The sequence below is a fragment of the Ursus maritimus genome, unplaced genomic scaffold (genome assembly GCF_017311325.1).
Source record: "Ursus maritimus isolate PB19 unplaced genomic scaffold, ASM1731132v1 scaffold_13, whole genome shotgun sequence".
NCBI lineage: Eukaryota > Metazoa > Chordata > Mammalia > Carnivora > Ursidae > Ursus > Ursus maritimus.
Genome location: NW_024423675.1, coordinates 16,544,449 through 16,567,029, shown reverse-complemented (window position 1 = coordinate 16,567,029; position 22,581 = coordinate 16,544,449). Strand labels below are relative to the sequence as shown.

The following is a 22,581-nucleotide window of genomic DNA, read 5'->3' as shown; positions in this document are numbered from 1 at the left end:
CATGAAACAACTTATTTGTAAAATATGATTTGGAGCATTAGTCATCATTCAAATTAACTCCTTCCTATGATAATCCTGTCTATTATTTAATATCACTATGTGCAAACACCTTTATGTAATGCCTAAGAGATATTCCAAATACATTTTGCCTATTTTGTCAATTTTCTCTTCAGGTCTTATAACATAATTTTCAGGCTAACTTGGCTGTTCAAACTTGTCCATGACCTAAAGACACATTCTTTTAATTCTGTTTCTAACTATAACAGTATTTGACATGTTTAAAGAAATATCCCTATTAACAAAGAGCAATATAGTAACTCTCCCTGGTTTTTCTGGATTTCATTGTATTAGTTTCTACGATAGCATGATTTCCTTATAAGTGCTCTGGAATTGCTTGCCTTGGTTTTTGTAGGAAAGTCAACAAGAACTCGGGAAGAAATGCACTCATTTTGCTTTAAAGGCACTGTCTTTTGAATAGGAACAAGATTTATAAATTAAATTATGCAAGTATCAGAATGAATAAGAATCATTGAGGATATACGAATTCTACGAAAATGGCTCTTCACTCTCCATTACAAATGAGGCAATGAAAAACCAAGAATTAAAAGTTTATAATAAAAACGTAAGGTGATAGAGAAAGAAGAGCAGATATACGGGAGGCAGCAATGGGCAAATGATTGAAATTTCAAGCTAGTTTTCTTTTGTTAAAAGCAGCTCCTCCATAAAGAAAAATTGATTAATCAGAGAAACTGACAAGGATCACAGGAACCTGGTCAATTTCTCTTAACAGCCAGCTCCACTTGTTAAAGACTTTGAAGCAGAAAGACACCGATTGTCAATTTCCTACAGAAGCCCTTTACACCAGGAAGAGGGAGTGGGGGTGGAAGTTGAGAAAGAGGAGAACACACACACACACACACACATACACACACACACACACAGTGGTGAGAGGGAGCAAAATGAGTGGAAGATTTTAAAATAGCAGTGTCTTACAAAAGATGGGAAATAATAACACAAAGGAAACAAAAGCTAAGGTGAATTTATAGCGTGGGAGGATATGTCCTGCATCCTTTGTGATGCTCTATTTTTGCTAGCTAAAATAAGATGTTTCAGAGCCTATTGTGGTGTCCAACCTCAACTCTAATTAGCATTATCTTAAGAATGGGCCAAGCACCCAGGAAGCAAGAGAAAATTTATAGCATGGAATATATAACAGAAAATGATAGCAATAGGCATACCTTTTAATATATGGCAGGAATACAGTTAATAACAGTAGATTAGGGATGGGCTGTTCCTCATGTTTGCATTGAGAAAATGAGTAGGATGGCCAACAATTTAAGTCGACATGATATGAAAAGGTTAATTCAGTCTGAGTAGAGAGGGGAAATCTCAGTGCATGGAGAACATACATGGGTGTGGATGACTATGCAAGTTGTGTGGATGACTAGAAAATGAGTCAATCACTTGAGAAAGGTATATATAAAGAGGGTATAATGGTTGTTTCCTTTCATATTAAATGAAAATTTTTCTTTTAACAAAGGCTTTTTAATTTCTATTATGTAAGACGGAACCTGAAGTATATTTGCCACTTAAATTTAGGTCAGCATATGACCTGTGTGCATAAAAAGGAATATATACATTTGTGCATCTCTGAAACCATTTTGGGTATTTAAAGGTGAGAAGGCCTCCTGGAACCTCCCTGTCAGAAAATTTTCAGGGGCCCCTGGGTGGCTTAGTCGTTAAGCCTCTGCCTTTGGCTCAGGTCATGATCCCGGCGCATCTAGCCCCACATCCCCGCTCAGCGGGAAGCCTGCTTCTCCCTCTCCCACTCCCCCTGCTGGTGTTCCCTCTCTCGCTGTCTCTCTCTCTCTCTCTCTGTCCAATAAATAAATAAAATCTTTAAAAAAAATTTTTTTTTCAAACTCAAAGGACTGCTTCTATCATTTAACACCTGCGTCATTTTCCGTGCCCAGAATGCTTTTCTTTCTTGCTACGTGGCCAAACATCTTCCTTTTTGAAAGAAATAAAAATTCACCTTCTGCAAATGACACAAACAAGACATTTAATATGCTTTGCTTATATACATAGATTCATCAAAACTTGCATAAATCTGTAAATTATAGTAACAATGATTTCATGGCATTTTATTAAACTTACAATTATATTACAGAATTTTAAGTAATGTATTTTAGAAGTGAAACTCATTTCTAAATGTAGTTAGCAGAACTGAATTCCATTATCAGGAGAAAAAATATTAACTTGCCTATAAAACTGAAAAACTAGCTGAAGATTTCATGATGAAGGGTGCCTGGGTGGCTCAGTTGTTAAGCGTCTGCCTTCGGCTCAGGTCATGATCCCAGCGTTCTGGCATCAAGCCCCACATTGGGCTCCCTGCTCAGAGGGAAGCCTGCTTCTCCCTCTCCCACTCCCCCTGCTTGTGTTCCCTATCTCACTGCCTCTCTATGTCAAATAAATAAATAAAATCTTTAAAAAAAAAAAAGATTTCATGATGAACTAAATTTTTAAATTTTTTATACAAAATGAAAACAACTTTTTCTATACTACACATATGAAAATAAAAATGTATTAATATAATTCTCTTACTGTTTTTCCCAAAAGACAAAATTTCCCAAAGGATTTAAATTAAAAAAATAAATGTCTCACATATTCAGAGTTGTGAAATTATGAGTGGATTAAAGGAAGAAATAATATAAGTTGTTAGGTTTACTCTTATTTCAAAAAATTTACACTTCATCAACAAATATTATTTAGAATCTATCACTCAAATGCATAGTATATGTGTTTCTCTATACTTTCTTTTCTCAACTCCTAAATTAATTTGTAAATCCCTATTTTTCCTATTATAATTTAATTACCTTTAATCTCCTCTAATTTATAGTAATAATTTGAAAAAGGGAACTGAAAATTATTTCCCCGTTTTTAAAAAAATCTTTAGACAAAGCACATAAAAACGTAAATGACTCAAAACTAAAATTTAAGTTACAAAGAGAAGAAAAACAGTAAAACAAAATATAGTAAAAGTTAATAAGCAGTAATTTTCTCTGGGTGATGGGATAGTAAGTGATTTTTATTACCGTCTTTGTATTCTTCTTTGTCTAAATTTCCTATACTTAACATGTACTACATCTATACTCAGAACAATACATAACACTCAAACTTAAAATGTTAAAATGTTTCATATTTAGCTTTTTAATCCATTATGTTACTTAAATATGAACTTAGTGGTGGTAATTCCCTATTCCAAATGTCCAGGCTTTCTAAAACCATTTTAGACTATATTTCTGTCTAAAGGAAAGATTATAAAATATTAATTATGAAGCATAATATATTTGGTAAAGCACTTACCAAAGTCATTAAATCAGAGGTTCTTAAATGGTGGCAATTTTGCCCTCCAGGGGACATTTAGCAACGTTGGAGACATTTCTGGTTGTCACAACTAGTGAAGTGGGTTGAGGTCAGGGATATTGCTACCCATCCTATAAAGCACAGGACAGCCCCTTGCAGCAAAGAATTATCTGGGCCCAAAGGTCCAACTGAACCCAAAGTGCCAAGGTCGAGAAATTCTGCTGTGGATCATTAACCTATAGTTCTCCTTAACAATACTACTATATGAACCTCAGAGTATAATTTTTAGAATGCTCTAGAATTCAGACTTAGAGTTATCTCATTAGTATTATTTTTTTTCTGTTTCCCCCCAAATAAAACACCTTCTTTTACTTTCTCATACTCCAATTTTCCTGAGATTGATTTCCAGAGTTCAAATATTATTGTGAGGTTTTTAAGAAATTAAAGATGCTATATATTATACTTGATATGGTTAGTCTATGTTCCTATTTTTCACAGCAGAGATAGAAGATAGAAAGATGGGGGAGTGAGAGTTGGTGCATGAGGGCAGGTATTTTCCACTCATTTTGTTTTGCTCATTGCTATAGCTCACATATGAGGTGTTCAGTAATTTTTGTTGAATAAACTGATGGAGCTAAGTCTTGAATAGACCGCTTACCACTAGATTCCCTTTGAGGAGTGATCTACCTGCAGAAGTTCACCAGTAGAAGATCCTAACGTCAAGTCATACCATAGGCCAAAGCTTCTTTATCTGATATGCCTGACGTTCAGGCGCATGTGCTTCTAGGTACTAACACAAAAGCAGCCTAATCAAGACTGCCCTGATGAAGATCTCAAGTATAGATGATAGGAAGTTGTAGGGCATTTTAAGATTATTTTTTCTCCACTTTTTAAAAAAATTTTGATTGTTTTATTTCTATATATATATATATATTTTTATTTTGTTATATTAGTCACCATACAGTACATCCCCAGTTTTTGATGCAATGTAAGATTATTTTTAAAACTATCGATTGGACCTGGGGGATAAAGAAGAGTCATGAGTTAGAAATGACACTAAACATTTTTTTTAAGATTTTATTTATTTGACAGAGAGAAAGAGCAAGCACAAGCACGGGGAGCAGTAGAGGTAGAGGGAGTAGCAGGATCCCCACGGAGCAGACAGCCCAACTCGGGACTCGATCCCAGGATTCCTGGGATCATGACCTGAGCCGAAGGCAGACGCTTAACAACTGAGCTACCGAGGTGCCCCAACACTAAATTTTCATATCCAAGTAACCCAATTTGGTGGAAAGCCTGAGATGGAAGAGGGTGAGAGGCATGTCCTCCAAACTGGAACTCAGTACATATCAAAGGAATTGTTATTGGTGCAAGTTCTACCCAAGGAAATAGAATAAAGGGACAGAGAAGGTAAAAGTCACAGAAGTAAAAGAACAGTAAGTCTTTTAATAGTAAAATGTAAATAACAGCTCCCTCATGACTGAATAAGCCAACTTAAGTCTTATCCCTGCTCCTGGATTTAAAATAGTTTATTAGAGAATGCCAAGTACTTAGACTGATCAAGCTACCTCTTTCCTTAAAGGTGGAGTCATCTTTCCCAGGGACACAGAGAGAGGTGAATACATGAACCAAAGAACTGGGGTTTTGATCAGGATTGAAGGAAGAAATGGATGCTGGGTATGCAACCAACAGCTTCCACAACAAAAACCTTAGATCTTTTTCACACAAGTAGATATCAAGACAGACTAGCCCCATCCTATACTTGAGGAACGGACTTGCATTCATTATGTTCTTTACTTCTATTATGAACAAAGATGTAGATAACTGTATTTTCTCCATTACATTTTATAGTGTGTGGGTAGTCTCATTTATCTGCTAAGTGTGGGCCCTGCCATCCCTTATACCAGATATCCTTTTCTGCATTACTTCAATTGCGGCATATCTGCGGGTTTTTTTTACTTTAAAAAACAAAGAAACAAAAAGAGGAGAACAGTCAGAATACCTGGTACTCACTCCCCTTTCAGGCATGAGGCTAAACACTTAAAATACATTAACTCAAATCCTCGCAACTCTATAAAATTAGGATTGCTACCTGATTTCTATAGATAGGAAATCTGAGGTAAGGTAATGTGACAAAATTCAAACAGCTGGTAAGCACTGGAGCTGGGATTCAAACCCAGGTCTATCTCACTACAAGGTCTCCACTATTAACACTTAATATATTCTCATCTCCCTAATGATATTGCCACTTAAAACATTTATTGAACATCCTAGTCAGTTTTCTCTGGACTTAAGAAGAGAATTAGACAGGTAAGTCCTTCCCCTCCAATAAACTGCAGACACTTTAGACTTAGCAATAAACTATAGTAATAAATACAGTACAGAAGCCACCATCTTTTCTGCTAAGGGCTAGGGTAGAGAAACCCAAAAGCATTCTGGGCCCACAAGTGCAGAGTTTACCAGACATAACTCAACGTATAATGAACATGTACAAGTGACATAAAAAAATTATTGAAAATTGAAAATTAGCTGAACACCAAGATTTCTAAACAACGTGAGTTTGCATATGCTCTCTTGGTCAATATGAATTCTGTTAGTTTTTAGGTATTTCCAAGGCCAATATCAAATGGTCTCTATCTATGTAAAGCCTTCCCTGCTGCTAAAAGCATGGGCAATTCCTACCTTAATGCTCTTATCTTAGCATTTATCACTCTGTTGTAACTGTCTCACACACACACACACACACACACACACCCGCAAGCTTCTTAAAGACAGAGACTGGATATTAATGATCTTAATAATCCTATAATGTCCAATAAAGTTCCATTTTCCCTTCTGCCTGTGTACAATTCCCTTCCTCTATTAGAATATTCTTTTCCTTGTTCTTTGTATACTCATTCCTCATCCCTCTTCACAAATTTACTGCTCCAAAGAAGCCTTCCTAACCCAAAGACTAGGACAGGTTCCTCACAGTTACAGACTTATAGCACCATGAACATTTTTTTCATAGCACTCAAAGCAGTTTTTACTTTATTTTCATTTTCGTGATCTGTCTCTCTCCCCTACTGTTCTTTAAGCAACCCGAAATCAGAATTCCTGTCTGCTTTTTGCTCACAATTCAATCTCCAGCACTCAGCATAAGATAAGCACATTAATATAAAATTTAAACAGTTAAAAATGTTGCTGGAACCCAGAGATTTAAGAGCACAACTCTGGAATCATACTGCTGGCTCAACCACATGAAATTAGGCAATTAGGCTTTCAAGATCATTTCTTCATCTGTAAAAATGAGACAATAATAGTAACTTTCTTTCAGAGTTGTGAAAATTAAATGGATGTAGAATGCTTAGTACAGTACTTGGCACATGCAAGCACTCTATGAAAGTTACATGATAACTATTGTTATCATTCTGTTACTGATATCATTGTTACTGATGTCATGATTACCATCATTGCTACAATACTGACAGGCTATAGCTGAAGGGCTCTCTAGTGTTGGCAGAACAGAAGAATTGGTTGAGGGGAGTTACACCAGTGGCTTTGGATGAATGTCGCATAGGATCAAATGGTAACAAACTGGAGTCTATCCCCAGGCATGCAGTAGTGGGAACTTAGTATTAGCAAGCAGCTAAAAAACAAAACAAACATAAATGTTTGTTTATCTAGAGGAGGACTGGACCAGTAAGGAAGAATATATGATTGCATTCTAATGATATTTTTAAAGTTCTTCTATCAAAAGATTGCCATTTTTATATTACCTAAATATGCTTGCTATTGTATTTTTGTATTTGCCCTTTAAGTAGATAATATTTAAAATTTTCAAGATATCTTTGGTTCATTCCTTAAGACCTAAGTATTATGTAATATTTACTTTTACATTTATCATTTACTATTACATTTATCATCTGTCAGATATAAATTAAGACTTCTAAAATCCTCACTAAGCTAATTGTGAGATTCCATGACCATTCTGCTTAAGTTTTTCAAACCAGGGTCAACAAGTAGAAGAGACTTTAAAAATGCCTGTGTAGCTAAGTAAGGGCTTACCCTTTAAGATGAGGAAATGGTAGTAGAAAGATCTCCAGTACAATAGAAGAAATTTGGGCCCTTCAACAATCTTACACTATAGTTTATAGTGTTTACCCCACTAAATCTGCATTTTTTACTCGGGGGGGGGGAAGATTTTGTGAACAACCTCTCTAAGGAAGTAAATAATTACAACATTTCTAGATCTATCAATATCAATTTATTTTCACTGTTGGCCTATTTTATGATTTAGTTTGTGAAATCAAAAGTCCTCCTCTAAGCAAAAACAGGTTACACACAAAAATATTATCTTTAGGGGTGCCCGGGTGGCTCAGTCGGTTAAGCATCTGACACAGAGTAAACATTTCATATACACTTGTTTTGGAAATTTAGGTAAATGCTACAAATATCAGTAAGTGTTTAGAAATTACCTAACCATCCATTGCTTTTGTTTATAACTCATCCTCTCCCTCAAAGTTAGGAAAATCACTGGCAGCAGCCATTAGATAAGGTATAAAAGATTTAACCAAAGCTAAGTAAAGAGAGGAAAAGTGAAGGACTAGGCTGGACTTCGCTAATGCCTAAACAGACAAAGTAGACTTCTTTTTCAGTAACAACAGTAATATCCGGTGTACCAAAAACAAATTTTAAATTAACTTAGAATAAATTCGAAACACTCCTATTATCTATTATTAACATTTTCTCAACCATACTCTTCTCTAAGGGATGATACTTCTGCTAAAGACAGACACTTTGTGCTGAGTGATTGCTTTTTCCTGGTATCTCTAGAGCTAGGGCCTCAGGCTTCCTTCCGAAGGGGCAAGAGGAGGGGGAGGGGAAAAACAGGGGAAGAAGGAGACTAACAAGAGTCCACTTAGGGCTTTCATAATTCCTAGTGGCAGATCAAATGATGTTAGGGCAGGGAATACCTTAGGAACATTATAGTGCTTTAATAATTTGAGTAATTTCTGTTTTCAATTTACAGCTAAAAATTTTTTAAATATAAGTCAAAATAATTAACTCTTTGGAATTAAAATCTTCCTCTGAAAAATACTTTCTTTTTTTTTTTTAGTTTTTGATGTAATGTTCAATGATTCATTAGTTGCACGTAACACCCAGTGTTCGTCACATCACGTGCCCTCCTTAATGCCCATCACCCAGTTACCCCCATACCCTCCACCTCTCTTCCCACAACCCTCAGTTTGTGAAAACATTTTATGAGATTTTTCAAAAATCATTCAGATTTTGCAAATTTGGGTAACTGAATAGATGTCAAAATTGAATTTCATAGGAAATTCTGGATTACCTTTACACATATTAATGGTTTAATAGTGACCAGATAGTTTTGAAAAGTAAAGGCAGAAAGGATGGAAAGGTGATCAACACCTAACAAAGCAATTTCCCAAATATTATCTGTTAACATTTTTAAAAATCAGAATGTCTTTACAAAAATAAACACACAACCCTAAGATAAAGAATATGTACTGAAACAAATGTCCATATTTATTTGGCCTTTCATGTATTTCAACTACTTAAAAAATTACTTCCTATTTATTATGAAGTTTATTTTAGGAGAAAGAAAATCCAGAAATCAAATTATTCATGAACTGTATAGTCACAATAACCCACATGAAAACCCCCAAATGATATTACTCCCACAAATGAGCCTTATACTTTCGAACAAACATGAAGTCCCTTAAAGCCATACAAATTCATTGTAAAAATTACTTTTCTCTGCACAAGTTAAAAAAATTTTTGCAGGAAAAAACAGAGTTATAAAAGGAAAACACTTAACCTTTCACCTTCAAATATTAAATTTTGTTTGAGGCAGGGGGAAAAAAGCACATAGTACATACACATACAAAAAAAAACCCCGGTAGCAATTTTTTAAAAGTAGGCTTTTGTTTGTTAATATTTTTATTTTAAACTTACAGTGATACTAAGATACCAAATAGATTATCTCAATGATCAATATAAATACTAGATTTAAATACTTAATAATAGCCTTGGTGTTTTATGAATAGCTTGCTATTCATAAATGTATATGAAGATCACAGAATTGGAAGATTTAATATCCTAAGCCTTTCCCAAAAGCAAAATTTGGTGACAATTAAAGCATTAAATAAAATGTCAATAAATAATTATGTTAGTTAATTAAACAGAAACTGAAATATTCAGTTGCAAAGCGCATGTAAAATAAATCACTTGGTATAAATTTTAATGTCAATAAAGCATGGACCAGCACATTAATTACAGACTTCATACCAGATCCTAGTTATTGAAAAGCTGATATATCCACTTTTATTAATAGAAACTTAAGAAGCTTTCCTATATATCAACAAATTTTTCATATTTTGAAATCTAATTAACCAAATTATCCAGGTTTGATAACAAAATCATAGGATTAAATATCATTGCTTTTTAAGATCTACAAGATGATAAAAATGAAACACCGCTTTTCTATGGAACAACAGTCTGGAACATTTTATTGAAATATAATATTTTAACTAAAAATGCATCCTAGATTTTAAAATAGTATTGTTCTCAAAAGTCTTTTAAAAGTATTTACGTGCTTGGAAGTATCATGTGCCAAAGAACACTATATTTTAAAAAACTTTGAGAAGATACTCTTTTAAAACTACAATTATTTCAAATATTTCACTTATTATTTAGTGACAACTATATTGTTTACTAAAATAGAATTTAAATATTTGAAAAGATAGCTTAAGAGCAAGTTCAAATAACCTTAAAGATTAAATATTTAATGATTCATACTAAATCATAACATAATGACTAAATAACCACATTAGAACGAAATATCAACATTTTCCTCACATTATCTAACTTCATAATAAAACATTTGACCATTATATTAATAGCCTAAGAGGTGCATAGCACTTTCTCCCAAACAGCTACCTACAATGCTTACTATTACTCAAGGTTAGACGGAAGAGGAACAAGAGAAAATGCAACCAATTAACTTCTTCTTATATTTACATGCAGTCCTGTAACACATTTCTTTTGTCCTACAAGCAATTTTTCCTTGCCAAATCATCCCAACCACCACTTCTACTTTTTTTACATTGTGAGTTCTAAGAAATAAGCTACAATTCAGAAACCCCAAATGATGCTAAAAGAAAATAGAAAAATAAGTACACTACGAAGGTACCACAATGTAGATAAAAAGAGCAGTATTATTTAAAAAATCTATTCAGTGACCTTTTTTGGCTTCCTAAAAAAACAACAGAATGTATGTAAACTGAGGTATAGTTGTTCAAAAACAAATATTTTAAATATGCATAAAACACATGAATTCAATAAATATTTCCATGAATATTTCATACAAACATAAAACTTTGATATCTTATTCATTTTGAGATTCACTTCCATCCTATCTGTAGCTAACCAAAAGGGAAGTCACATGACTTACACAATGAAAGAGAAAGAACAGTTTTCTTTCCTTTCCTTTCTACAGGAAGAAACAAAAGCTCGGTATTAGCTATCCAAGGCCAATGGGTGGGGCCTGCAAGCCAAAAAGCTGTAATGGATTGAGGTTAATCTTAATGGGGGCCCACTCGAACCTTATGAAAGCATCAAAAATGTGAAAACAGCAACCAAAGCTTACAGAAAATAAGAAGCATTTAATGTAAGTTAGTTTTCACAACTAGAAAATTCTATAGGGACCTAATTCAGTTTATAAACAACGTTGCTGTTTTTGTTGGGGTAAAATCACCTAACTGTGATTCCCTACACAGATACACACACCATCCCCCACCAGCACACAGATACTTCACAAGCTTCTTGAATAAATAGGAGTATCCAATGTCCAGGGTGATGGGTGGTCCTGAGGTCCTGAACCAGAGCTGTATACTTTTAAGGGATGCTGAGATAAGAACAAAGTGTTTTGTGTTTGTTTAAACCTGGCTCTATATTTAAAGTCTTCACACCATTATTGATACAGTTCATAAACTTGTACTATAATTGATTCAAGCAAATTTTAACTGTTGGTATAAATACTGAAAATTAAACATATCAAAACAAAATAAATACTTTGGGACTTTTTATAGATCTGATTGAAATTAACTAATTCAATTTACTGAAAAATAATCACTACATTTCAAAGCTGTAAAAATCTCAACCTAAGGTAGAATATCGTACCATCACACTTTCACTACCAACAGGGTGCTTTTGTAATATCTTATGAAATAACATGTATTTAAATAAAATTATATACAGCAAATAAGTTGCAATGCAATGAAAAACTTCTAAATTAATGAAATTAACCCATGCAGAGTCACAATCAAGCATCAACTATTATGCCCATCTTTATACTCCAGGCTTTATTATAGGTCTAAGAGAAAGAGATTTTTTACAGAGCAGAAAGGCAGGATTTACAAGTGGCCCAAGGAAAAGATAAGCAATGAATAGTTCTGACCCCAGCTTCTCTGGCTTGATCAAGTGGGTCTGCAACCTGAGCCAAAGGGCGCAAATTCCTCACCATTCAAAATTCTTCAATGGCATGGGGGAGGAAACAGTGAAAGGGGCAAACGTGCAAATCCAACTGTCCTTAGATTTAGTATTCAACTAAAAATTTTAATTAGAGAGCTAAATAAATGAGCTCAATACTGTGTGATTAAATTTCATATTCATAGTTTAACCAGTCCTTAAAAAAGCAGCTTTTTTTACTTGTTAAAATTGAAAAAAAAATGTATTCATTTATCTTCTTAAATGTATGACTTATACATAAATGTGTTAGGTATGTGTCTCTAATATCATTTAATCTATTTAAGGAAGTTGTTGAAAGTGGAATTAGTCTCCAAGTACCAGTGTTTCCATATTATAAGCAAAATGATGCATTATTGAAGTCATACTTTGTAAAAACAGTTGAAAGAATTCATTCCAAGCTCCACAATGTATCAAGGATCCATGAAGTTTTTAAAGCAATAGATAGAACCTATGTTGTCAGACTTCTGTTACAAACTGAAACTATGGATAAAGAATTCATCTGAATGAAGAAAGTGTTTAGATAAAAGAATTTAGTATTATAGTATCTGGGAACATTGTAGCTATGATCAGTAATGGCCTAGGTAACTGCTTACAATGCCTAAGGAAATAAATGGTCATGAAGAAATCATGGCCAGAGTAAAGTTAATTTGAATTTTACATAGAGTCTTTAGATAATATAGCACAATAAAACTGAACAAAAATCTTAAAGTTATTAGCAAACTTAAAAGATTTTGAAATAAATGCCAACTTTAAGATTAACAAAGTAATAAATTAAAGTGGGTTTTGATTTTTAAAAAGTGGATTGTTATAAAAAAGGTTAAAGCAGCTAATAAAAGTTAAGTGTGTTATTAATAGCACAGTAAAATGATTCTAAACATTGATAAAGATAGTTTCTACATAAGAAATCTGAAAACTATGTATTTTAAGACTGATAAGAAATCACTGTATTTAGCTCAAGATTTGAAAACTAACATTTATTATTTTATCATAGTTGTCCCCAATTTAAATGGGTAGAAGTTGCATAACTAGGTTTCATAAAAAAGTGAATGGCTGATGGGAAAAAATGATCCACTGCTTTTAAACCTCGTATGAAAAGAATGAGAATAGGAAAAATCTTATTAAAAAGTTTGCTAAAAAGAAGAAAATAATATATAGCAAACTGGAGAGCAGAACTCTTAAATCTACCATCTAACAGTGCTTTACATCTACTATGTGATCAATAAAAAAACACTTAAATAAATATTGAACCAGAAATTTTTCTAGAGTAACCATTTTCTTACAAGTTAGTACTTTTACACAATACACCATTTTGTCAATTTACACCTCTAAGAATGTTTACTCATTGAGATAGAAATTCATTAAATTTCTAACAAGAAATATGAATATCAATAAGCCTAATTATGCCCCTTAGGTAGGCAATGAGTTTACAATGCATGAAAAGTACCATAAGGATAAATGAAATTAAGACAGAAGATCAGTGAAATGCATACTAATTAATCTTAATTTCACAAACACAGAAACTACTAGTGAAAAAGCAAGCAGAAATAACTCTAAAGAGAAATGAAAAACATTAAAATAAGTGTGGGCTGTATTTGATAAAAGATACTGAATTGTAGCTTATGTCTAAGGTGACAAAGTTAAAAAGAACCAGATCAGTTAACCAGTTACTATGACATATCAATAATCATATAAAACAACAAAACCTTTTGTCTTCAAGGGTGACTGACTACAAATGGACACAAGGGAACTTTTTGGGGTGATGAAATGTTCCATATCATGCCTGTGGTGTTAGTTACATAATTTGTCAAAACTCATCTAAGTGTAACTTTAAGTTGGTCAATTTTATTCTATATAAATTATACCTGAATAAAGCAGAGAATGCCAAAATATAAATGACATGAGCTCACTATCTTTTAAAAACTTTGACGGTTTTCATAGTGAGATTATTAATAAAAATATAGTGCTCAAAACAAAAATTAAAACTAAAACCTGGTATTGTTACATTCTTAAATTATTCTCATGTATACTACCTCAATGAGCACTTACCCTAACCCTGAAAAATGGAGAGGAAAGATATTATTGAACACATTTCATCTATGGGAACACTGAAGCGCAAAGAAAGTGACTAGCCAAAACTAAGACCACCAAGTGAAAAAGCCAAATCCAAACCTTCATTTCTGAAGCTTTATCCCTTAGTCTACCATACTATCACTTCTTAGTAATATTAACTATGTACAACAAACATCACTGAGCCCTTACTATCTCCTGGCTCAGTGTTAAATGCTTTACATGTGTAATAACATTTAATCCTCATAATAACCCTATACAAAAGTGGTTACTGTTTTGTCCCCTCCCTTTATGGGACCCTGAGACACTGACAAGGTAACTCACTTCCCCTACAAACAATGAACTGGGATTTGAAGACTGATCTATTTGGCCAGAAGCTATACTACTGCATAGTACCTCACAAAGATTAATTAATTAGTTATAGAACAAAAAGTATTAAATTATCACAGCAGGTCTATTTAAAATACTATTTTCTTTAGCTTATACTTAAGAATACACAAACTGGATATGTACAACTGAATACTCAGGTAAAACTCATGATAAACTATTAAAACAACCTGTATAACTAATTAATTTCCAAGTCTCTATTTATATCTTGATATTTCAAACAATAGTAAACAATATTATATGCCAAAAAATTATAATAAAATGCTTTGTAGTTCACTGTAATGGAAATTAAGCTATTAACATTATACAATACATTTTGCCCAATTTTAAAGAGAGCACATAAAAGAAGGTACCAATTTAATTTTCTACTATGACTATATGCCACTGAAAATAACTTCTCTGTGATTTTATTGTGGCAAGGACTAGGTTACATTTCAGTTTATTTATTAGACACACACTTGCTACACAATTTATATAACACCCTGAAAAGTTAGGTATTAATTACTCCAACTAGCTGCAGGTTATAAAAAGAAATATAAGAATAAATCTATCAATTATCTATAAATCTTAGGTTAGACAGCATTTCCAAATTGTCAAATGTTTAGACACTGGGTGGGGGGTCTGTAATTTTCAGATAATTTTCCAATTTGTTGCTAGATGGAAATAAGATCAATCCTGATATATCAAAATGCAATATAACAAATACTTTTGTTACTCATTCAATAGAAGTACTCATTAAAAGATAATTTCTAAATGTACCCCACTGATCTACAATGTATTTTCTTGAATATGTTACTGTTAACTTTTCAATATTAGAAGATGTTATAATCAAATTACTTTAGAGAAGAATATAAACCACTTAAGTTTCCTATGGACTGTATATGTTACAATGCCATAACCTATAGTAACTATATGTTGAACAAGCTGAATTCAGTGAGAAATATCTCAAAATATAAAGAATTGATAATAATAAAATAACTATATTTCATATGTAGTTCTAAATCAAGTCAAAAGAATATCATATTTTAAGTAATACATTTCCAGTTTAATTAATCAGAAATACCCTCACTTTATTTGTTTAGGTTATACTTGGATTAGAAATAAAAACACACCATACCATATTTATAACTAGTAATTTTTAGGATAATCACAATACCAAAAGAACGACTCAGTTAAGATACACAAAACTATCTGTAATATCTATGTAATTTCTAAACAGAAAGAACTCTGGCAAGTTTAAATAATAAGGCTTCCTTGCTGCCCAAAAGCAACAAAATTTACAACAATGATCTCACTTCTTATCCACCACGTTGAATGCAGGCAACAAAAGAAGTTTTTAACTTCTAATGAAACCCAAGAACTGTAAGATTCAGTTAAAGGTAGATTAAAGTTGTTATGCTAAATACTTGTAAGTGGTTTCTCACATATTTGTTTAAAAAACAATTCTTTGATTTATTGCCTTCATTTTTCTGTGAATAATCTTTAAAAAAAGAATAAGAGGAAAATATTTAAAACTTACAACAATAATCTTCATTCATTTTTATTAAAGTATAGTTGGTACGCATCAACAGTATTTAACATGAGGAAGACTACCTTAAATATGTGGCCAATTCACACTTCATGTTTAAATTAGAATAAAAATATCTTTTTAGAAGCAAACAAAAACAAAAACAAAAGGGTCTGGAAAATGGACCAGCATTTGAAAATCAGAAGTAAAGTATCTAATATCTTTCAAGACAATATAAGTCATAAAATTTTGATTTAAATGCCTTTACATGTGATTTTATGATTAAATAGCTATAAAGCATTTCATTTGGGATTCTTTCAAACTGGTCAAATGGGCAAATCATCTTGAAAACTTGGTAGCTTTAGGAACCATTTTCAAAATATTAAAATGCATAATTCACTAACAAATGGGCTGTAACTGTTAAATGATCATATTTTTTAATTTCTAAGATTTTTGCTTTGTCTAAATAATTTTTGACACTGACATTTTTAACAGCCCCAAGAATAATAATAATCACAACCATTCTGCATGTGAAAAATGTTTTCATGCTAAACTGATAAAAATAAAGATGGCTAATAATTTGGTGATGAAATATTATGAAAAAAATCCTTAAACATGAACATACTGGAGTAAATCTGTTTTCATAAATTGCATAATTAATAATCACTGAGATATGAACTCTCTGTTACATCAATTGAACTGTGTATAATACATAAAATTTTCATATATTTAAAAACTATTTAGCTCCAAATGTTTTCATATCCTATATTGTTAATAAAAATGCTTTAAATTTAGCTCAGTTACAGTAATTATTCTTATTTCTTCTATTTCCATTGCTTTGAGATGTTTTCTTGAGCAAAGTAATAAAAGGAATATAAAATACATTAAATCATTGTAATATGGACATTTGTGTTTTCCATTAAGATCAAAGTATAAACCAGAAATAAAGAGCATAAGAAGAAAACATCAATACTTGAAAGTTAAATTAAAAATTCAAAACCAAATTATTAATATTTAAGCCTATCAAGTAATGGTAGCTAAATTACAGTCATTTTGAAATTACTTTCTCTCTGGAAAAAAATTCTTACATAAATAGTGAAATAAATGAAATACATTTATGTTAAATATTCTTTATACCATAGTTAATGGCAAAGAATTCCAGATATATAATCTAAAAAACAAAGAAAATATTATTATGCAAATGAGCTGAAGGGAGGAAAATAAAGAGGGTGGATTCTACACCCGCCACCAACAAAATAAAGTTTATTTTTTTCATTAGGTAAGAAAATGACTTTGGAAATAAATATCAAAACTTATGTAAAGAAAAACTTAAATGACAATAAACATCAATAAGTAGTTATTAGAGAATATTGCCCTTCTCCAAAAAGATCTTAACTTTAACTACCATGTGACTCATCTAAACTATCATTAAATATTTAAATTTTGTCAAAGTTTATAATATTTCAAAAGGTTGCAAGAGACCTATCCAGGTAATTTAAACATGTTATCCCACAATCTAACTGTAGGTGCCATTTTTTTTAACTTATCAGTAACAGTAAACTAAAAGAAATATTAATATTAGCACTTACAAAATAATTGTACTCTAACTGATGAAATCACCTTAGTAGCAACCTAGACTTCCAAGTCTGTATTAACCATGTATGTATATTCTTACTTCAGTTGAGAGATAAATCTCTGTGCTTTGCACTGGATTCTCAAGTAAGAAATTCCTACAAATATATCCTATTTACAAACTAAATCATCGTCAAAATTTTCCAATTTTCATTATTAAATATTCTAAGGAACAACTCAAAAACAATAAGCTGTAACAAAATTCAAAAATATAGTATTTATATATTCTTAAGTTTTTTAAAGTATTAAATACTATCAAGTCTCCATATTAGCATGTGTCAGAATGCATATATTCATTACCAATCTATAATCATATTATCATTTAAATCGCAAGTTAATATTAGGAAGTCAAATGAAGACTGTCATTTTTAAACCACCAATGGTCGCATACCATCCTCAAATAGCAGAATCTCACTGCATTTATCAACAAGTCTAAAGATAAGAAAGGTACAGCACCTCAGTCATGTTTATTTTTGAGAAGTTGGTGACATTACAGAGACTAGAAGAAAGTGTGATTGTATTCTTGCCAACAAATTTTAAATAGAATTATGTTAACTATGAATGTACAGCTCTATTTTAAAACTACACATGCAAATATTCTCTTCATTTCATAGCAACTAAATTGTTCTTGATGTGCAGTTTTTTGCAGTAGAGATTTTTTTTGCTATTCCTGTTTATTTTTATGTTTTTTTAAATTTATTTATTATTGAAGTAGATGTAGTCAATATTTTTTAAAGAAAAAAAAATCCTGGGAGCCATAGCATGAATTTTTAAATATTATGTTAAAATTATTTTTTATTTCCCCAGATATATACTATTAAAACTGTTTCATAATACTTAAAAAATATCTAGTGACACATGTACTTATGAAGACTCAAAAAAAAAAAAAAAAAACCAACCCAAAACTATTCCATGTACTTAAAATAATGAGTACAAATTGGTCCAGCTGAACATTTAAAATTCTTAATTACCTACAATGCTTATTCTCTCATAACAAAATAGTATATGGACATAATGGGGGGGAAATCTAATTTGAATTATACATCAAATATAGTATGCTTTCAAAAATTATCATACAGTAAAAATGGCAGTAATAATTTAAAAAGTATTTTAAAAACTTTTGTTAAATGGTTCCTGAATTGCAACCTGATTGTGTAAGTGATGCTGACATTATACCTGTACACATCATTTATGACCATCTAATTATTACTTGCAGTTTTATGGCTAAAATCTGTAGGATTCCTGCCTTGCTCAAAATCATTATTCATATGATTTATATGCAATTTACGTGAGCCCCAATATAATAGAAACTCCTCTACCAAGGCATTAAAATCAAGAAGAAAAAAATAAAGCAACTGAAATCTACATAATTGTGATATATTTCAAAAAACGAATACTGTAGCCATCAAAAAAATTCCCTGAAGAATCACTCTAATTTTAATTTAAAGAATATCACTGCCCTGCGTTTTTATATCACAAAAATGTTAATACTTAAGTTTTATCAACTTTTTTACATACTTCTTCCTAAAAATGTAAGAATACAAATGTACACATTTTATGAGAATATTTCTCTCATATATCATTTTAATACTGTTTTATTAGTAAATGCATGATTTATAACAGAAGATTAAAGCAAGTTTAATATTAATAATCAAGATTGTACTCTAGAAACTGTTCACTATCCATAAATAGAAATTTTTCAGCAATACAGTATTTCATAATCCAGTGGATATACTTATGTTTACCAACATATAACCATTAAATGGCTTAAATTTGGATGTCTTGTGGTTCTAAACATTAATACTGGTTAATAAAATGTCTAATATTTGAAAGTATTAAAAGGTAAACACAGGAAACCAAATTATAACAAGGTGTGATCAAAGAAGAAAAGGGCTATTTTTTTTCATTCATCTATAAAACAAATTTATGAGATCATAAAGAACAATTTAACAACCTAAAAAAGGTTCAAAGTGGGGAAAGCCAGAGCCTGAGAGAAAATGGATTTGTCAGTGATTTCAGTCATTCAGTATAGGGAGGAAAAAAGCAGAAAATGTAGGTTCATTTTGTAATATAATGTAGGAGGCATAAAATCCAGTAGCCTGTCTATGGACTTCTATTTATGTATTTAAACCCTGTTTTAATTCACAGATTATGCTGATCCTTCCACATGTAAACAGCCAATAATGATGGCCAGGCCCTTAGGAAAGGAAAACACACCACACAGCAAGGTCAGGAAGCTACCAACCACCACAGGACAACAGATCAAAACAGAATGGTTTCATATGTTTCTATTGTTTATATACTTAATTTGAAGATGATATTCCTTGGGGAGTAAAGGAGGTTGTAAATATTACCAGCAACATGCAACACAGTATCAAATAAAATACATACTTTTCATGCAAATATACTAAGTATTTCCTGCATGTATCTATCTGTTAGTCTGTAGTATTGATAGCCATTCATTCAATTTTTTAAACTTAAATGTCAAGCCAAAATAAACCTCTTTGGTCTTAAATCCTGTTACTCCTAAGAATTCCTTACAGAGAATTACCTTCTTTCAGTGAAATAAGCAAGCTCACAAAATGTAATTATTATTATTTTTTTTACTCTAGATTAAGCAATAGAGGAGTGAAAATGAGAGAGGTATTAATTCATCTGTTTTGGGGTTAAAATTTTGAAAATGATAAGCAATGACATTCTGTTTGGTATTTAAGCATCTTAAAAAATTACAACACAATATAAGCAATGGTGGAAATTACCCAAAGTAGCAGACTTGAACATTTTAAACACACAAACTAGAGCCACAGCTGGCCACATGTTTTTTGAGTTCAGTTTCTTAAAGAGACAGTATCCTTGGACCTATGCCCTAAAAGGGAGCACATTTCTAAAATATTTGATTACCAAACATCTTCTCTTGGCATTTCTTCTAATCCACAGTAGGCCAACAGTGTTCTATTTTATTTTACTGTAAAATCAAATTATTTTTATTTGAATCTACAAATGACTATCAGGGAGGCAGAAACAAAATAATAGGGGAAGCTACTGTGACTAAAGATATCTACAGTAAAGAGAACCATAGATTTCCTATACTAGCAATTTTTTTTTTAACTTAAAATGATCACGGTTTCTTCATTCATTTCCCCACTCATTCACCCAGCTTAGGCGACAGAGTATATTGCAACCGATAACACCGGAAGCTACACTACAGCAATTTCGCTGTCGAATGAAGAGGGGAACTGCTAATAAAGTCCACCAGCACCCAAACAGTGAAATTTCAAGGACTTCATTTTCTGTTTAGGAAAAGATAACCAGTAAGGGGCCCATACACATACCCTAAACACCGGATTAACTCAGGATAGTAAGAAAGATTTTCTCTTTCAGTGTAAGTCCATTGACAAACCTACTGACCAACTCCTGCACATGGAAAAAAGGAGAAGGGGGGAAAAGAAGTTTGGCTTACTTGGTGTACAAACACATCGACTGGAATATCCAAGGGGCTTCCCTCTCGGTTTATCATGGAGATGAATCCAAATCCCATTCGCACATTGAACCACTTACAGTGGCCAGTTCCGTGCAAAACCTGGGATTCCTCCTCTGCCTGCTCCGGCAGCTTCCCGGGCTCTTCTCCACCACCTTTGCTTGCCCCGCCTGAGTAGAACAGGACAAAAAGAGTCAGTTAGTCTGGATTCCTAAACTGTTCACTGAAAGAGAAAAAAAAAAAAAAAAGATTGGGGCGTGGGGGGAGGAAATAGAAAGAAACTCGAATAAATGGTTTTCTTCTACAGAAAATATTTAAAAGGAAAGGGTTAAAAGGGGGGAAGCGAGGGAGGAGGGAGCCACACTGTTCTATCGATCACATCAACTTCCACTTTTCTGTACATACGTGTACTTTTTCATTTAACTCCATTTTCCAGCACATATTATACTACAGCATGCGATACTTTACTTGCATATTGCTGATTTAACACTGATCCCATTTACAAAGAGGAATTTTCAGCAAACTATGCTCTCCTGAGGGCACGAGGAGGAAAGAGAAATCGCGAAGATGGTTAGAACTAGTTAATGCACATGCGGCAGCAGTGAATCCAGGGTTATTTGCAATGTGCATTCCCCTCCCCCCCAATAACTTTCAATTAAAGTTGGGGTGGTATGGGGGAGGGGGCAGGTGTATAAAAGTTTTCTTGGGCTCACTAACTGAAACTGCGCTTAATCACACTCAAACAATTCAAACAATAGCCCACTGAAAGCTTTTCAAGTTGTGAATCAGTGTGGGCGGTACAAAACATTTTTGGAGATCTATAACAATAGGTTGCAGAAAGCCCCATTGCGCGATGGGGAGTGGGGGTACTGCCCAGTATTGGGGTAAAAGGGGAAGGGGGGACGGCAAAGAGGGTGGGAAAGGGGGAGGGGGAGAGAAAGGAAGAGAGAAAATCACAGTAAAACAATAGAAAAGAAAATTAACCTTCGGCCATGTTGCCCCACGGGCCCTCTGCTCCAAACTCGTGAGATGAAAACTTTCCCTTTGGAACGGAGTGATCTTCTGCATCAATCTAACATCTTGATTTTGTGCGATCACAAATTTAGCTCGCATGGTCTAATGTGCTTTCCCTCTTTTGATTTTTTTCTCTTCTCTCTCCAGTTTCTGGCCCCCTGAGCCACGTGACTTTGTCAATTACATGCTTTCTTGCTACTAATTTCACCTCGGATCCTTAAGGGGCTGGCAAGAGGAAGAGATAACCAATCGCCATTTCATCTATGCTGACATCAAAATAATTTATGAATGAACATGAAAAACTCAAACATGTTATCTTAAAGACAATTTGGGACGCTTCTTTACGATAAATCAGAATGCTGATTTCGTGCTTTTACTTAAACACAATGGAGGGTCCCTGTGAATCGTCGATTTAGAAAAACGGCAGTCATATATGTGCACACGCGTGCCTTACACACAAGCCTGTCTAAATAATCTCATTTAGGGGGAAAAAGCCATTTAAATAAAGCAACCGATGTTACGCTTTTTTCCCCCTAAGAAGTCAGCTGCTCCATAATAGTAAACCTGCTTGGGGTGCAAATTTCATATTTAATTCAAT

At 32.7% G+C, this 22,581-nt stretch overlaps 1 protein-coding gene across 2 annotated transcripts in view; it reads right to left on the bottom strand.

The window, feature by feature from the left end:
• The window catches only part of LIN28B (lin-28 homolog B), a 113,642-nt gene extending 91,679 nt beyond the window's left edge, over positions 1-21,963 (bottom strand). Inside the window, exons 1-2 of one of the 2 annotated variants that reach the window (XM_008704995.1) lie at positions 21,954-21,963; positions 20,952-21,139 (exon numbers count right to left, since the gene is read on the bottom strand). In XM_008704995.1, the coding sequence (XP_008703217.1) occupies positions 20,952-21,139; positions 21,954-21,963 (198 nt within the window). Of the gene's footprint in view, positions 1-20,951; positions 21,140-21,437; positions 21,469-21,953 lie in introns of those variants that run through there. The other variant, XM_008704994.1, reaches the window with a different exon arrangement.
• Between the last annotated feature and the right edge of the window lie 618 nt (positions 21,964-22,581).